This window comes from Rana temporaria, chromosome 3, assembly GCF_905171775.1.
Source record: "Rana temporaria chromosome 3, aRanTem1.1, whole genome shotgun sequence".
Taxonomy (NCBI): domain Eukaryota; kingdom Metazoa; phylum Chordata; class Amphibia; order Anura; family Ranidae; genus Rana; species Rana temporaria.
Window position 1 is genome coordinate 360,845,071 of NC_053491.1, and position 15,369 is coordinate 360,860,439.

General features: G+C 42.5%; 1 protein-coding gene across 12 annotated transcripts in view; it reads left to right on the forward strand.

The window, feature by feature from the left end:
- The window catches only part of ERC1 (ELKS/RAB6-interacting/CAST family member 1), a 351,485-nt gene that overhangs the window by 227,511 nt on the left and 108,605 nt on the right, over positions 1-15,369 (forward strand). For 9 of the 12 annotated variants that reach the window (XM_040345288.1, XM_040345289.1, XM_040345290.1 and 6 more), the window contains one exon: positions 2,147-2,278. The exons of the other annotated variants lie outside the window; for them this stretch is intronic. In XM_040345288.1, the coding sequence (XP_040201222.1) occupies positions 2,147-2,278 (132 nt within the window). The remainder of the gene's footprint in view (positions 1-2,146; positions 2,279-15,369) is intronic. 12 annotated transcript variants of the gene reach the window in all.

The following is a 15,369-nucleotide window of genomic DNA, read 5'->3' on the forward strand; positions in this document are numbered from 1 at the left end:
TATCGGCCTAAACTGAGAAAAAAAAAAAAATTTTTTTCAAAAATTGTAAAAAATTATATATATTTTTTTCAAAATTGTTGCGTTATTTTTGTTTATACCGCTGTCTTCTGGGACCTGTGTGTCTCCCAGAAGACAGCGGAGGGGACAGAGGCGGTATCGGACATGACTTAGATCGCAGCGGAATTTGCGGCGATCTATCGCCAGAAGTGGGAGCAAATACCTGGATTAGACAGGTATCTCCTTCCCCCCCTCCCCCTATAAGGTGCTAAATGTGACACCGGGGGGGGGGGGGGGCAGAAAAGCAAAAGTAAAATTTTTGGGAGGAAATCCACTTTTATCTACAATCCTCTAAAAGAACATAAGAAAGAATATGATGCACCCATTAATAACCAAGCTTTCTCAAATAATATGACTAAAGCCAAAAAAGTGTACACTCTCCCTCAGTTCCTTTTTTCCATCAGCTACCAAAGATCCATAAATCACTTACAGAATCCCACTTACAGATCAACTCACATTGTTATAATTCATGTGGAAATGTAAGGAGGGTAACTAATATAGTGGATATTATTATTATTATTATGACTATTATATTTCTTTTCACTTACATATTGAACATAGTTTATCAGACTGTTCTTCGAACTGTCACGTGAACCTATGAAGTATTATTGATGTTTGACCACTTGAATTCGATAACTACTGTAAGAGATGACATGTATACAAACACGCACATACATTTTATTTATATATTTATTTTTACCTACTTATTTTTTGTTTATCTGTTTTTTTCACCATCCTGAAGAAGTGCCCAATGTACTTCCACAAAACCTGTTTACAGTGCTTTTATACTATTCTGTGAGCAATGAATATTAAATCGGCGAATAATCAATTTCGCAGCTTCTCCTTCACATTTGGGCGCCTCTGCTGACACCACTTTCCCATTTGGGGCTCTTGGACCTCTTACTCGTTTAAACCCAGGCCGCCATGGACATGCTCCCCGGGGTACATCATCACTCTGGCCTGGCTTCACAGTGGACATGTCCACACTATGCAGGACTAAGGATTGATCACAGCCACCTCTGCAGGAGAAGTAAAAGAAGGGGCTTGTGACATCACAGACTTCCTCAAAGACTAGATGGGAAAAAAAGGATGTATAAGAGATTTCTCTTTAAAAAAAAGTGTGGTGGTGGGATTGATTGTTAGGGGTGGGGTTTACATAAAAGGTGTACTCCATCCAAAAAAAAAGCTTTAATACGCAGGCACCAAGAAGTGCCTACAAATGTCTTCTAGTTAAAATTAATGGTTCATGGAGAAATTTGTCAGTCATGGGCTCTGAGATAAAGTCTTGGCAAATCCTGATGGCTGTGCAATTCTTGGTTGTGGTCACAAATGTCTGCAGCCTCGCATCTTAGGAATTTCTGCGATTGTTATAATGTTCCTGCCTAATCATTGACATGTCAAGTATGTGTTCAGAATCCTAAAGTTACTGAAAGATCATTTTTATTGCATGTTGGAAACAATTTAATTTTTAATGGCAGTTCTAAGATTTGTGTAAACCAAAATACATCAGCGAAGTTGGTCTCACAGATGTAGGCGGAGCCACACTGTTCAGCATCTGTGCACAATTAATTTTTCTTCATTGCTCCACAAAGAAAATCGGAATCTTTATTTTTAAAACCTCATTTACTAACCACTACTCACTATCCATCTCCGGATGCTCATGCTACTGAAAACAACGCTAATTTCTTCTAACTTGGCTCTTCTGCAACTGCTCTGTGTCTTCTGTTTCTCACCTCTTGACATCTGTGTGCCTTTTATGCCTCGCTTTTTTCCCTGCAAGACTAACCAGCATGGCTACTGTTGAAGAACTGACAGTGTGAACACCAAGGCAGCAAGAATAAGTTAGAGATTGTGGCCTTCAAACTAGCTTGTTTCCTTTCTTCATTCTGATGTACTTTTACTTCTCTGCAATGACCTAATGAGGTCTCTGTCACATTTGATGACACCAGCTGTCCTGACTGTTCTCCTCTTCATCTCTGTCCTGCATTTCCTGGGCATCTCTGGTCTTTTGCTTTGGCCTCTGTAATCCTCCAAAAAAATCTTTGATGTAGGAGTCCCCTCCTCACGAAATCTCCCTTCCTATCTCCAGGATGTCATGCACCAGAAAGATGACCGCATTGAAGAGTTGGAAGAAGCTCTGCGGGAGAGCGTACAGATTACTGCAGAGCGGGAAATGGTTCTGGCCCAAGAAGAGTCCTCAAGGATCAACTGTCAGAAGCAGGTCAGCTATTGTATTTTTTTGGGGGAGGGGGAGAAGGTCCGGTGCCCTCTCAATAATTTCACATTCGGTATTTAGACAGTCCCTTTTTCTACTTCTAAAGCCTGTTTTGTAGGCAATTGAGTAGAAGAAGCCTCAAAACCAGTACATTGATCAACATTTCTAGTTTTTTCGGATATATTCATCATGTCATTTAATTATATATACCTAACTGGAGTTCTACCACCACTGCATGCCTGCTATGCAACCGTTATATACTGTTAAAGGGGTTGTAAAGACAAAAATATTTTCCTCTTAAATTAAAGTCTGACAGTAGCTGATAAAGTAAAAGTAATGTTTTGCATTATAACTAGTTTGATACCTGTTGAAATTGAGTTGTTTTATTCACCTCCAGCACTCCTGAATCGTTATTCTCACTGACTTCCTGGTTTGCGGTGCGCATTCATTCTTGCTACATAACGGCCTAATGGGAACTACAGTTCCCATTAGGCTTAGCCTCCATGCCTGTGAGGGATAAGAGAGCATCTTCACGCAGGGCTGTAGTCATAAGGGGGGGGGGGGGGGGAGCACATTCTGCTTTCCACCATGCAAAACGGCTCAGTTGCTGGTGGAAAGCAAGAAGAGGAGAGACAGGAAATGGCATTTTCAAACCTGGATTACTGTATTTTGGAGGTCAAAAGGAAAAACGAGATAAGTGATATTTAAATGCTCTAGCTTACAGCAATCAATTGATCTAATAAAAAACGAACCTTTAGTGTTCCTTTAAGGAGTAACTCCACTCTTGTTGAGAAAAAATATTCCCCTCTGGGTGTTCTAAGTAAATTGCAATGATTTAAACAAACATTGTTGCAGATTCCTACCTTTTTGTTGCAGAGGATGCCCAAAATCTGACTTAGTATCTTAGTATAGACTGCTGGGAAAATCAGTAAGCCAATCACACAAGCACAAAATGACATTTCTGGTGGGCGTTCTGTACACCATCTGTGTACAGAACGCCTCCAGGTTGTCATATTGCATTACATTTTTACTGAAAATTACAGCGCTGCAGAAAGGAAAAGTAATTTTTATATAACCTTCAATTACAATATAACTTGTGTCTTGTGTATATGGAAATAGGAAAAAAGAAATTGCGCTAAAAGAAATTGTGCAAATGATTGAAAAACTTAATCCCAATAATCAATCGGAAACTGCAATTCTCATGTATAACATTAATACAATAAACATGAATTGGAAGAAAATAGAATCACGCTAACCATGTAACTCCAAATTAATGAAATCAAAGTAAACATAAAATAAGATAAAATGTGTGATCCACCTGTGTTCAGCAAAGAAGATCAATCCTAAGCAAAACAGTGATACAAAGAATAAATATATGAAATAAATGAATATAGGTCCACAAAATAGGTTAATTGATGTGATCCAACAATTGTGACTCGATATACTAAACACCAGTGCACTAAGCAAAAAACGTCCATGCGCAATATGTAATGACATCTTCAGATTCTGTTTACAAAAGACCGTGATGAATCCACCACCAAATCGGAAGAATTTACTTCTTACCGAATGACCGTGATCCCCCATAACAGAGGATCAGGGAATGCGTGTAATAAAAACACAGCTTGGATCCAATAAGCAGCAGGCACATTCAAAAGATCTTAACGATCGCCTCAGTCAGACCACCAGATGGGTGTGCGTGGTACATATAAAATAGAAGTGCTCCAAAAAGTGTATAACCTTTTTAAAATTTATTATAATAAGCAAAGTATCACACTTACAATAGTCGCATTTAAAAAGAGCCTGAAATCTTTTGTGCCGACCGATACACGACTAGACAACCCGTCCTTCTGGGCAAACAAATGGAGCACGAGGTAACATCAGAGCGTTGCTCCGCCCTACAGGTTTCGTAATAACTTGCGTTGTCCAGGGGCACAAAGTGCACGAGTGCCCCTGGAAGTTATTACGAAATGCGTAGGACGGAGCGACGAGCTGACATCACCTCGTGTTCCATTTGTTTGCCCAGAAGGACGGGTTGTCTAGTCGTGCACCGGCCGGCACATCAGACTTCAGGCTCTTTTTAAATGTGACTATTGTAAGTGTGATACTTTGCTTTTTATAATACATTTTAAAAAGGTTTTACACTATTTGGAGAACTTCTATTTTATATGTACCACGTACACCCATCTGATGGTCTGACTGGCTGTGAGGCGATCGTTAAGATCTTTTGAATGTGCCTGCTGCTTATTGGATCCAAGCTGTGTTTTTATTACATGCATTCCCTGATCCTCTGTTATGGGGGATCACGGTCATTCGGTAAGAAGTAAATTCTTCTGATTTGGCGGTGGATTCAGCATGGCCTTTTCTAAACAGAATATGTCACTGCTACATTTACAAGGTACAGTGCCTTGAAAAAGTATTTCTACCCTTAAAATTTTCCAAATTTTGACATGTTGCAACCAAAAACATAAATGTATTTTATTGTGATTTTATCTGATAGACCAACACAAAGTGGCACATAATTGTGAAGTGGAAGGAAAATGATAAATGGTTTTCAATTTTTTTTTTTTTTTTTTTTTTACAAATAAATATCTGAAACGTGTATTTGGAGCCAAATACAGAGCAATCTTAGAAGAAAAAACTTGAGACTGGGGCAAAGGTTCACCTTCCAGCAGGACAACGACTCTAGATGTACAGCCAGAGCTACAATAAAATTGGTTTAGAACAAAGCATATTCATGTGTTAGACTGGTCCAGTCAAAGTCCAGACCTAAATCCAATTGAGAATCTGTGGCAAGACTTGAAAATTGCTGTTCACAGATGCTCTCTATCAAATCTGACATAGTTTGAGCTAATTTGCATAGAAGAATGGGCAACAATTGCACTCTCTCTAGATGTGCAAAGCTGGTAGAGACATACCCAAAAAGACTTGCAGCTGTAATTGCAGCGAAAGGTAGTTCTACAAAGTATGGGGGGCTTTAATACAAATGCACTCCACACTTTTTACATATTTTTTTGTAAACACAAAATTAAAAACCATATAATTTTTCTCCCACTTCACAATTATGTGCCAATTTGTGTTGGTCTATCACATAAAATCCCAATAAAATACATGTATGTTTTTGATTGTAACATGACAAAATGTGGAAAATTTCAAGGGGTATGAATACTTTTTCAAGACATTGTAATAACTGCGTTTGCAAGGCCTTTGATGAACACAAATTGCATTTAAATATAATGTGGCTATTGAGAAATATATTTACATTAGTTTACATTTAGTTTTGTGCCTGTAGTTGAGGCTTTAGGACATTTTTACAACCTCTCCTGAATGATTTAACTTCACAGAAAGTAACTGACATTTACAATGTTGCCTTTAGGGGCTTTTTGCTGGGTTTGCGTTTTTAGAAGCTTTTTTTTTATTTTTTTATTTGCAAATGAAAAATGTTCTCCCCGGGGGATAAGGCCTCGCCCCCCGTATTGCGTAGGCGCGTCACAGAGTTTTCCGAAAGGAGCCGAACATGTAAAGGGGCGAGTCGACTCTACACGGCGCCTGCGCACCGACTAAGAGCCGTATAGAGCTGACTGTGCAGGCGCCGTATAGAGCGGACTCGCAGCTTTACCTGTTCGGCTCCTTTCGGAAACGCCGTGACGTGCCTACGCAATACGGGGGGCGGGGCCTTATTCGCCAGGGGGGACATTTTCTGATGGACATCAATCATCTGGGCGAACGCCCAGATTACATTGCGGCTCAGCTTGGAAACGCCTACTCCCGCAGGAGAAGTACCCGGTAAACGGATTGCAAATATAGATTATAAGATATGTACAGCCTAAAAAAAAGTGCCGACTGTACATGCTGGTAGTATAAAGAATTTGATCTTATATAAATGTTATTGGGTGAACCACCGCTTTAAGGAACTGACATTTAAGCATGCGACATGTCATGTGACCAGTGCCTAGACCTTTAGTTACTTAAAGTGGTTGTAAAGGTTCGCGTTTTTTCATTTTAATGCATCCTAAGGTGAAAAAACATCCGATGCTTACAAGACCCCTGGTTTACTTACCTGAGCTCTCGAAAGTCCCGCATCGTGAACGTGCTGGATACTCGCCCCTGTCTTCAGGCTGTTCTCGGCTCTTCATTGCAGATTGATAGCAGCGCAGCCATTGGCTCCCGCTGCTGTCAATCTAGTTAATGGCGCCGGGGCCGAGTGATACAGTCGGCGGCTATAGCCGCCGGCTGTATCACGGGAGCACGCCCACAAGCCAACCCCCTCAGGAGAGAGTTTCCCATGAAGGGGGTTAGCTATTGTGTGGAGGAGCCGAGACAGCCGCTGAGGGACCCCAGAAGACCAGGATCGGGGCCACTCTGTGCAAAACGAGCTGCACAGTAGAGGCAAGTATGACATGTTTGTTATTTAAAAAAAAAATATTTGAACCTTTACAACCCCTTTAACCAGTATCAGTAGGAGACCAAACAAAAGAGTATTTTTTGCAGCTTTCTCAATTTATGGAAATATAAAACAATCTAGGCAGAATATGGGTCAGGTAGTAAAACTGTCCCTTAAGTTACCACCACCCAAATGCCTTCCCTCTCATTCCAGCAATCTTCAATGAGCGGCTCTCCCTGCTGCCATACATGTTTTTCTTTGGGCACATGCACATGGCCCTCATCCTCTTATGAACAAGCCATTCTCTGCTGGAGGCTGCTAGAAACTGCTAGAAATATAGCTCACACGTAGGAAAGAATAAAGCCATGGACTTGCGTACATAAAAAAATAGGACTTGGGTGGAAATGTGTTACTGAATGTATAGTGGTGGTTTGTGTGATGTCGCTGGTGAATGGCTCAGTGGGAAGAGGTTCCAGTGTATACATTTGTTTGTAAAGTGTTGTCTTTTGCCTGGCTCAACGATAACATTTCCTTGAATATTCTGTTTGTAATGTGTTTTGTAAGAGTTTGTATCTTGCTCATTGTGATTGAAATGGGGCATATCTTGGCTTGGTGGAGAAGTGTTGCAGAATGTTGGTTCAGTTGAAGAGGATTTTTGCTTGTACAGTGTTTTGTGATTCTCTGCTGCATAGAATAATTGTACAATTTTGCCTCATAGTGACTGACCCAGTGGGTATGTTGCTTATTATTTAACTGTAGCATAGGTGAGCAGCCTCTGCTTTAGTGGGAAGGGGTTCTTGCAGTGTGACATGTTGGTACAGTATTATGTAGTGTTTGGCTTAGTAGGTATGTGATGTATATATTTGTAGAGTGCAGTTGTCTTTAATGCCAAATGGAACCCTTGTAATTTATTGCTGTAATGGTGAGGCTACCTATACAGTAACTATTATGCCTCTTTTCTACTTAAACTACTAAGTGCTACAGCAAGAGTTAAATACCCCCATGTTGGCAGTGACAGGAGACTGACCCAGCTCTCCCACTCACTACCCTGAACACTGCTCCAAATAAAGCAGAACTTCACCCAAATGGGGAAGTTCTGCTCTTCCTCCTCCCCCCTTTACATTTGGCACTCATTTTTTCTTGGGGGGGGGGTAGCAAGTACTTGATTTTGACCCCCTCTATCCGCTGCAGCCTTCTGCTACACATCACAGGTCCCAAGAAGACTGGGACCAAGGGACCAAGCACAGCAAAGTTCTCGCATGCGTAGTTGGAAGCTGGCTTGGCTAAGGACCGCTCTGGATCCAGGGACAGGTAAGTGTCCCCATTTTAAAAGTCAACAACTACAGTATTTGTAGCTGCCGACTTTTTAATTTGTTTGGGGGGGAGACTGGAGCTCCTCTTTAACAGCTTTGCTAAGGAAGTGAGAATCATATTCATTAGCACCGTGTTCAATTGGGCACATGAGACCGCAGGAGGAGCTGAGTGAGGGTATCATTGTGTGGTCTGGTCTGTGCTACAACTCTTTTATGTGCTGAAGCTGAGCTGTTGCTGTAGATCTTAGCTGATAAAATAAATGGTGAAAAAGGCACATTTATTACTGTATATGCAGCCTGGCTTCATTACAGTAATACGTTCAAGCAGTTGTATACCGCAAGATGAAATCACAATGTGCTCGTATGCATCGCATACAGTCTAGTCTAGTGTTCTACAGGTGAGGGGTAAGTAATTGGATCTGAAACAGACACAATCAGGCGGAGCAATTAGCAGAGAGCTCAAGATGCAGTTTTTACTCGCATTAGCGGTCCCATATTTATGATACAACACAGAGGAAATGGTAAGGTATGGATTGTGACCCAGAATAGGTTCCTTGTCCCTTTAGCAAATAGGCACAGGTTAGACTGATTAATGCATGGGAATTATTCAACTATGACACTTTAAACTTCAGCCACAGCACGTGAGCCCATCATTACAAGGTAAGGCAAACAAATGACACAAGGAATATAACTATAGTAATACCTAAAATGTTTGAAAGTGTACAATGCCCCTAAACTTAGCTCAGTAGTTCCAACCTGATATACCGTAATTGCATGCTTCTTTCCTCTCTTGAATCTTCTGCCTGCCTGAAGTTGTCTTGTGAATTGATGCATGGCGCCAGCCCACCTGCCTTTAAATGGTGCAAGGTATGCCAAAATTACCCTGTGATTGGCTACCCTTAACCGCCTGTCCCTACCCCATACCGACACCAACCCCTAGTTCTTTCCAATGCTTGTGTCAAGAGTTGTATAAATATGGCTCAACTTTACAACCAAACTCCTCCCTCTCCCTCTTGATTGTGCCCCAATATTAATCTATTCTTTTACTTTGTTCCAGTAGTAAAAAATACAACCCCAATTGCAAAAAAAAGTTGTGACCCTGTGTAAAATCTACATAAAAACAGACTGCAATCATTTCAAATCTCATAAACCTATATTTTATTCACAATAGAAACGCATCAAATATATTTTGAAACTGATGGCAGCAACACGTTTACAAAAGAAGTTGGGACAGGGCAGCAAAAGGCTGCCAAAATATGACCCCTTTCACACTGAGGCAGTTTTCAAATTGCGCCTGAAAACTGCCTCACATTCATTTGCATGACTGCTTTAACACTTGGGCAGTTTACTTGTGGGACGTTAGGAAAAGTCCTGCAAGCAGCATCTTTGGAGCAGGTTTGGAGCGCTGTAAAAAGTGTTCCAAATCACTCCAAAAACACCCCTGCCCATTGAAATGAATGGTCAGCACTTCCAAAGCACCTTAAAAGCTCTTGGGAAGTGCCACAAAACTGGTGTTTTTTTTCTAAAAAACATCCTGCTAGCGCCCAAAGAGCACCGAAAAAGCGCCCCTAAAACCTAGCTAAAGCACCACAAAAAGCGCTCAATCCCTGTTTTAGCAGCGCTTCAGTGAGAAAGGGGTCTAAGTAATAATAACAAGGAAGAGCTGAAAAAAACATTTTGCAACTAATTAGATTGATTGGCAACTAGTCGGTAACCTGACTGAGTATAAAAAGAGCGTATGGCCATACATTATACCGTTTTCTTGTTCAATTTCTTATAGATATACCTTCAACTATGTAGTGCAAGGGTCTGCCTGATTGCTTACAAATTGAAAGTGTTTAGGTTTGACCTCATATTATATGGTTTTAGTAAATCTAAAGGAAAATTTTACAAGAACATTGTATAATGTATGGCTAGCCTTAGGCCCCGTACACACGACCGGATCTATCCGCTGGGATTGATCCGCGGATCAGTTCCAGCAGACAAATCCGGTCGTGTGTACGGCCTAGCGGACATTTTTCGGCGGAGATTTCTCCAGCCGACGGTTTTCAAGCGGATAAAAATTTCTTGGCATGCTAAGAAATCTATCCGCTGGAAACCTGTCCGTTGGACTGATCCGGTCGTCTGTACAGACTCACCGGATAAGTCCAAGCGATCCCCATCCTTTGCATGCGTCAAAGTGATTAGACGCATGCGTGGAAGTATTTACCTTCCAGGGTCGCGCACGTCGCCGCGGCGACGGCGCGGCACGTCACCGCGTATGTTTTCCGCGGGGATTTTGATCTGATGGTGTGTACAGCCCATCAGATCAAAATCGGGAGCAGAAATGTCCGCTGGAAACGGTCCGTCGGACCGTTTCCAGCGGATATCCTCTCGTCTGTACGAGGCCTTAGAGAGTCAAGGTGTCTCACAAGTAAAGATGGTCGGGCAGAGTTTCAACAACTGAACATCTGCATCTAGAATAATATTTCTCAACACAGAAATTGCAAAGACTTAATATCATCCAGTATATAATATCATGAAAAGATTTGAAGAATCTGGGGAAATCATTGTGCGCAAAAGACAAGGCAGAAACGCAGTATTGGATGCCGTGACCTTTGGGTCCTCAGACAACACTGAATTAAAAACCAACATGATTCTGTGATGGACATCACTGCATGGGCTCACTGTGCCATTCAAAACTGCAAGGTAAAGCTCTATCACCCATATCTGAACATAATCCAGAAATGCCACTGTTTTCTCTAAACCAAAACTCATTTTAAATGGTTTGTTACAAAACTGTTCTGTGGTAAGACGAAATGAAATTTGACATTCTTTTTGGCAACTATAGACACTGCATCCTTCGGACGAAAGAGGAGAGGGACCTTCTGGCTTGTTATCAGCGCTCAGTTCAAAAACCTGCATCTCTGATGGTATGGGGGTGCATTGGTGCCTATGGAATAGGCAGCTTTCACATCTGGGTACCATCAATGCTGAAAGATACAGTATATCCAGGTTTTAGAGCAACATATGCGCTCATCCAGTCTTTTTCAGGGAAGGCCATATTTCGACAGGACAATTCTAAACCGCATATTGCATCTATGACAACAGCATGGCTTTGAAGTAGAGGAGTCCGGGTGGGTAACTGGCCTGCCTGCAGTCCAGACCTTTAGTCCATTTCAAAATATTTGAATAATCTTGGGAAAAAATGAAGACTCTGGACTGTTGAGCAGTTAGAATCATATATAAAGTAAGAAAGGTACAACATTCCTCTCCCAAAACTCCAGCAACTGGTCCCCTCAGTTACCATAGTGTGGTTAAAATAGAGGGCACACTTACACCGTGGTAAACATGGCCCTGTCCCAACTTTTTTGAGACATGTTGCCGTCAATTTTAAAATTATTATTTTTTCCCCTAAAATTTGATATTTTCTCAGTTTAAACCTTTCATATATTTTCTATCTTCTACTGTGAATAAAATTTGGGTTTATGAGACTTACAAATCATTGCATTCTGTTTTTATGAAGATTTTCCACAGCATCTCCTTTTTTTTTTATCAGGGTTGTAGCTTGTATCACTACCTTTGCCATTATAACTAGGCTTGTAAAATTCTTGCAGGGGCAGCTGCTGGAAGGTTGGTTTTAATGAAGGTGTTCCCCAGGACTACATCTGCATAGATTTCTTTCACTCCACACTATATGAGCAGGCTGTTGAGTGTCAAGACAGTAGCATTGTCTTGCTGGGAAATAAATCATTGTATGCATATTGAGAGGGATAGAGAAGGCTAGGTATAGGTGGAGTTATTCAGTCCAGCAGGCAGGGCTGGCAACACTGCTTGGGATTTCACAGTGTGTTGTCAGCTTAAACAGGATTTTAGGAGCTCACTGGATTTCTGGAAGATCATCAGGTACTTAATATACACTTTATTTATAGGGATCCATATGTTGCTAAGATACAAAACTGTAAAAATATTGGCTGTATTAGCCATATTTTTCTACGCCTGCGGCTGCTGTGTGCTGCACTCAAATTGGCTTAATCACCACCATCATTTTTTTTAAGCAGTGGGATATTACCAAAAATATTGAGAAGCCTGCCTTTTACATGCACATGAACTTCAATGGCATCCCAGTGTAGCACCCTGCTCCCAATGAGTGGGTTCTATATGTTCAAATTATAGCTATCTGAGCAGTAGTTGGCTCAGAAGGATTGTGTCTAATTTGAGGCTCTGTCTCAGTTCAGCTGGTTGCATGATTTTCCTCCTGACGATGGGTGTCGCTGTCACCTCTGGTCAGGATTGGAAAGGCAACAGGCTGGATGTTTGGGTGCCTCTTTCCCAGAAGCAGCCCAGAGGGCGTGGTTAACCCACTGTGCATTCTGGGAGAGGGTACTTAAGGGGCAGACACTATTTTGTGGGGTTAGTCTTCCGATCCTCACCTGAGGGCCCTCCTGGCCTCAGGAATGTATTGGCAATTTCCGCTTCGGGGCCACATTGGCTTGAGGCCTCGCAACTGAGATGTAGACCCAGGAGTTACTGGGGCCTACTGATCCACTGATCCAGGGATAATCCTGTGTCGCCTTGCCTGATGGAAGGGACTGAGCAATTAAGGACTGGAGGATGTATCCGGATCAAAGTTACCTCGCAGTCCTGCGGGAACGGCTGAGAGATCCTGGCACTTAGAGCTGTGTTCTTTACTTCAGAAACTAACCCAGTGAGGATTTGACTTTGTCCTATTGAGCGAATCCTGGTCTGTGGCAGAGACAAACAAACAAATTCTACTACCAAGTCAGTGGCAGAGACTTGTCGTTTGATCAAGCTTCACACCGGCTGCTAGGACAGTGAGCGTAGGCCTATCCAGTGGTTGCTGAATCCAGCGTGGAGACGGCTGTCCCTCTGGACCTAGGAGAATATTTGTGATCTGCAAGTAAGATACCTGAGTCCTTCCCTATCCCTCTATCCCTCTGTTGGAAAGTTGTTTAATTAAACCCTTGAAAGAGACTTTGTACTGGTGCAGACATTTCTTCTGGATATCTCTTCAAGGAGAACCCCTGAGATGAACGCAAGGAACAGTAAGGTAACGACAGACCCAAATCTAAACCAGCAGCTCCTACGGGGTAGTTCTACACCAGTCTTAGTCCGTAGGGTTCAATATTGAGTTGGCCTTCCCCTATGCAGCTATAACAGCTTCAACTCTTCTGGGAAGGCTATCCACAAGGTTTAGGAGTGTGCCTATGGGAATGTTTGACCATTTTTCCAGAAGCTCATTTGTGAGGTCAGGCACTGATGTGGACAAGAAGGCCTGGCTGGCAGTCTCCCAAAGGTGTTCTGTCAGGTTTTGGTCAGGACTCTATGCAGGCCAGTCAAGTTCCTCCACCCCAAACGCACTCATACATGTCTTTATGGACCTTGTTTTTGCAATGGTGCACAGTCATTTTAAAACAGGAAGGGGCCATCCCCAAACTGTTCCCACAATGTTGGGATCATGAAATTATCCAAAATGTCTTGTATGCTGATGCTGAAGAGTTCCCTTCACTGGATCTAAGTGGCCAAACCCAACCCCTGAAAAACAGCCCCAGTCCATAATCCCCCCTCCACTAAAATGATTTGGACCAGTGCACAAAACAAGGTCCATAAAGACACGGATGAGCAGATTTGGGGTGGAGAAACTTGACTGGCCTGCAGAGTCCTGACATGAACCCAGTAGAACACCTTTGGGATGAATTAGAGTCTAGACTGAGACCCAGGCCTTCATGTCCATATCAGTGCCCGACCTCACAAATTTGCTTCTGAAAGAATGGTCAAACATTCCCAGAGACACACTCCTAAACTTTGTGTACAGCCTTGCCAGAATAGTTGAAGCTGTTATAGCTGCAAAAGGTGGACCAACTCAATATTGAACACTACGGACCAAGACTGGGATGCTATTAAAGTTCATGTGCGTGTAAAGTCAGGCGCCTCAATACTTTTGGTAATATAGTGTTCATTTTGCTTTACGTAGTTAGAAAAAATGCATGCAAATAAGTTAGCCAGGGTGGGGGGGTTAATATTTGCCCAGAGAGATGGGTTTTATGCTTTCCCAGATGACTGATCAGTAGCTTTCAGTGTTTGTAGGTTTAGAACTGTTAAATTGTGGTGTAGGACTGTATGCTTTCTATTCCTGATAAGGTGTGTACATTTCGAGGTCAACTCAGTGGTGGGGGTATAGGTAAGATTTAGGTCTGCGATTAGGTAGCTATTTTGTGTTTATTTTGGATGAAGGGATACTTTTTAAAGGGGTTGTAAAGGAAAAAAATGTTTTTCATAATAAGCATTCTTTACCTGCAGACATTCCTCTTTTCACTTCCTCATTGTTCGTTTTTGCTGAGAAGTCGCTCTATTTCTTCTCTGTTCTGTTCACTTCCTGCTTGTCTGATTTTACTCACCACCGTGATGGGAGGCTTTACTGCGGTGGTCAGTAACATGCTCACCCCCTCCTGGGAACTACATCTGTGCGGCAGGACGCTCTCTACGTGTTAGGCCCCGTACAGACGAGCAAACATGTACGATGAAACCGGTCCGCCGGACCGTTTTCAGCGTACATGTCTGCCCGGAGATTTCTGTATGATGGCTGTACTCACCATCATACAGAAATCCGCGCGTACTCGATACGCGGCGACGAGGCCGTGCCGTCGCCGCGACGATGGCGCGGCGACGTGCGCGGCCCTGGCAGTTCAATGCTTCCACGCATGCGTCAAAGTCATTCGACGCATGCGAGGGATGGCGGCCGCTCGGACATGTACGGTAGGTCTGTACAGACGACCGAACATGTCCGACGGACAGGATTCCAGCGGGCATGTTTCTAAACATGTTTAGAAATATTTGCCCGCTCGGAAAAGGCCCGGCGGGCAAATGTACGGTGGAATCCTGTCCGCTCGGCTGTACAGACGACCGAACATGTCTGTTGAAACTGGTCCGCGGACCAGTTTCAGCAGACATGTTCGGTCGTCTGTATGGGGCCTTAGAGACTTCAAGGAGGTGTGAATTACTGGGCGTGCCGCAATTCATACTGGGAAATTTAGTTCTTACATGAACGAGCGCCGCAAACCAGGAAGTGAATGAGAGAACAGAAACTAGAATGCGGGAGGTGATATAGCTGAAAGAATTTAATAGGTATTTACTCGTTTTTTAACCGAATCATTACACTATTCTGTCTTTCTACCTTGCAGACATTAATTTTAGGCAAACATTTTTTTTCCTTTACAACTTCTTTAAGGTTAGGTGTTAGTTTACCTAAAGCCAAAAGTTATTTTAGTGCTGGATGGAGTTGTTCAGGAATTACAATTCCCATCATGCCTAGTCATGTCTGTGAATATCATGAGTTTTGCAATGCCTCATGGGACGTGTAGTTCCGCAACAGCTGGAAAACCGTAGTTTGGAGATCCCTGGAG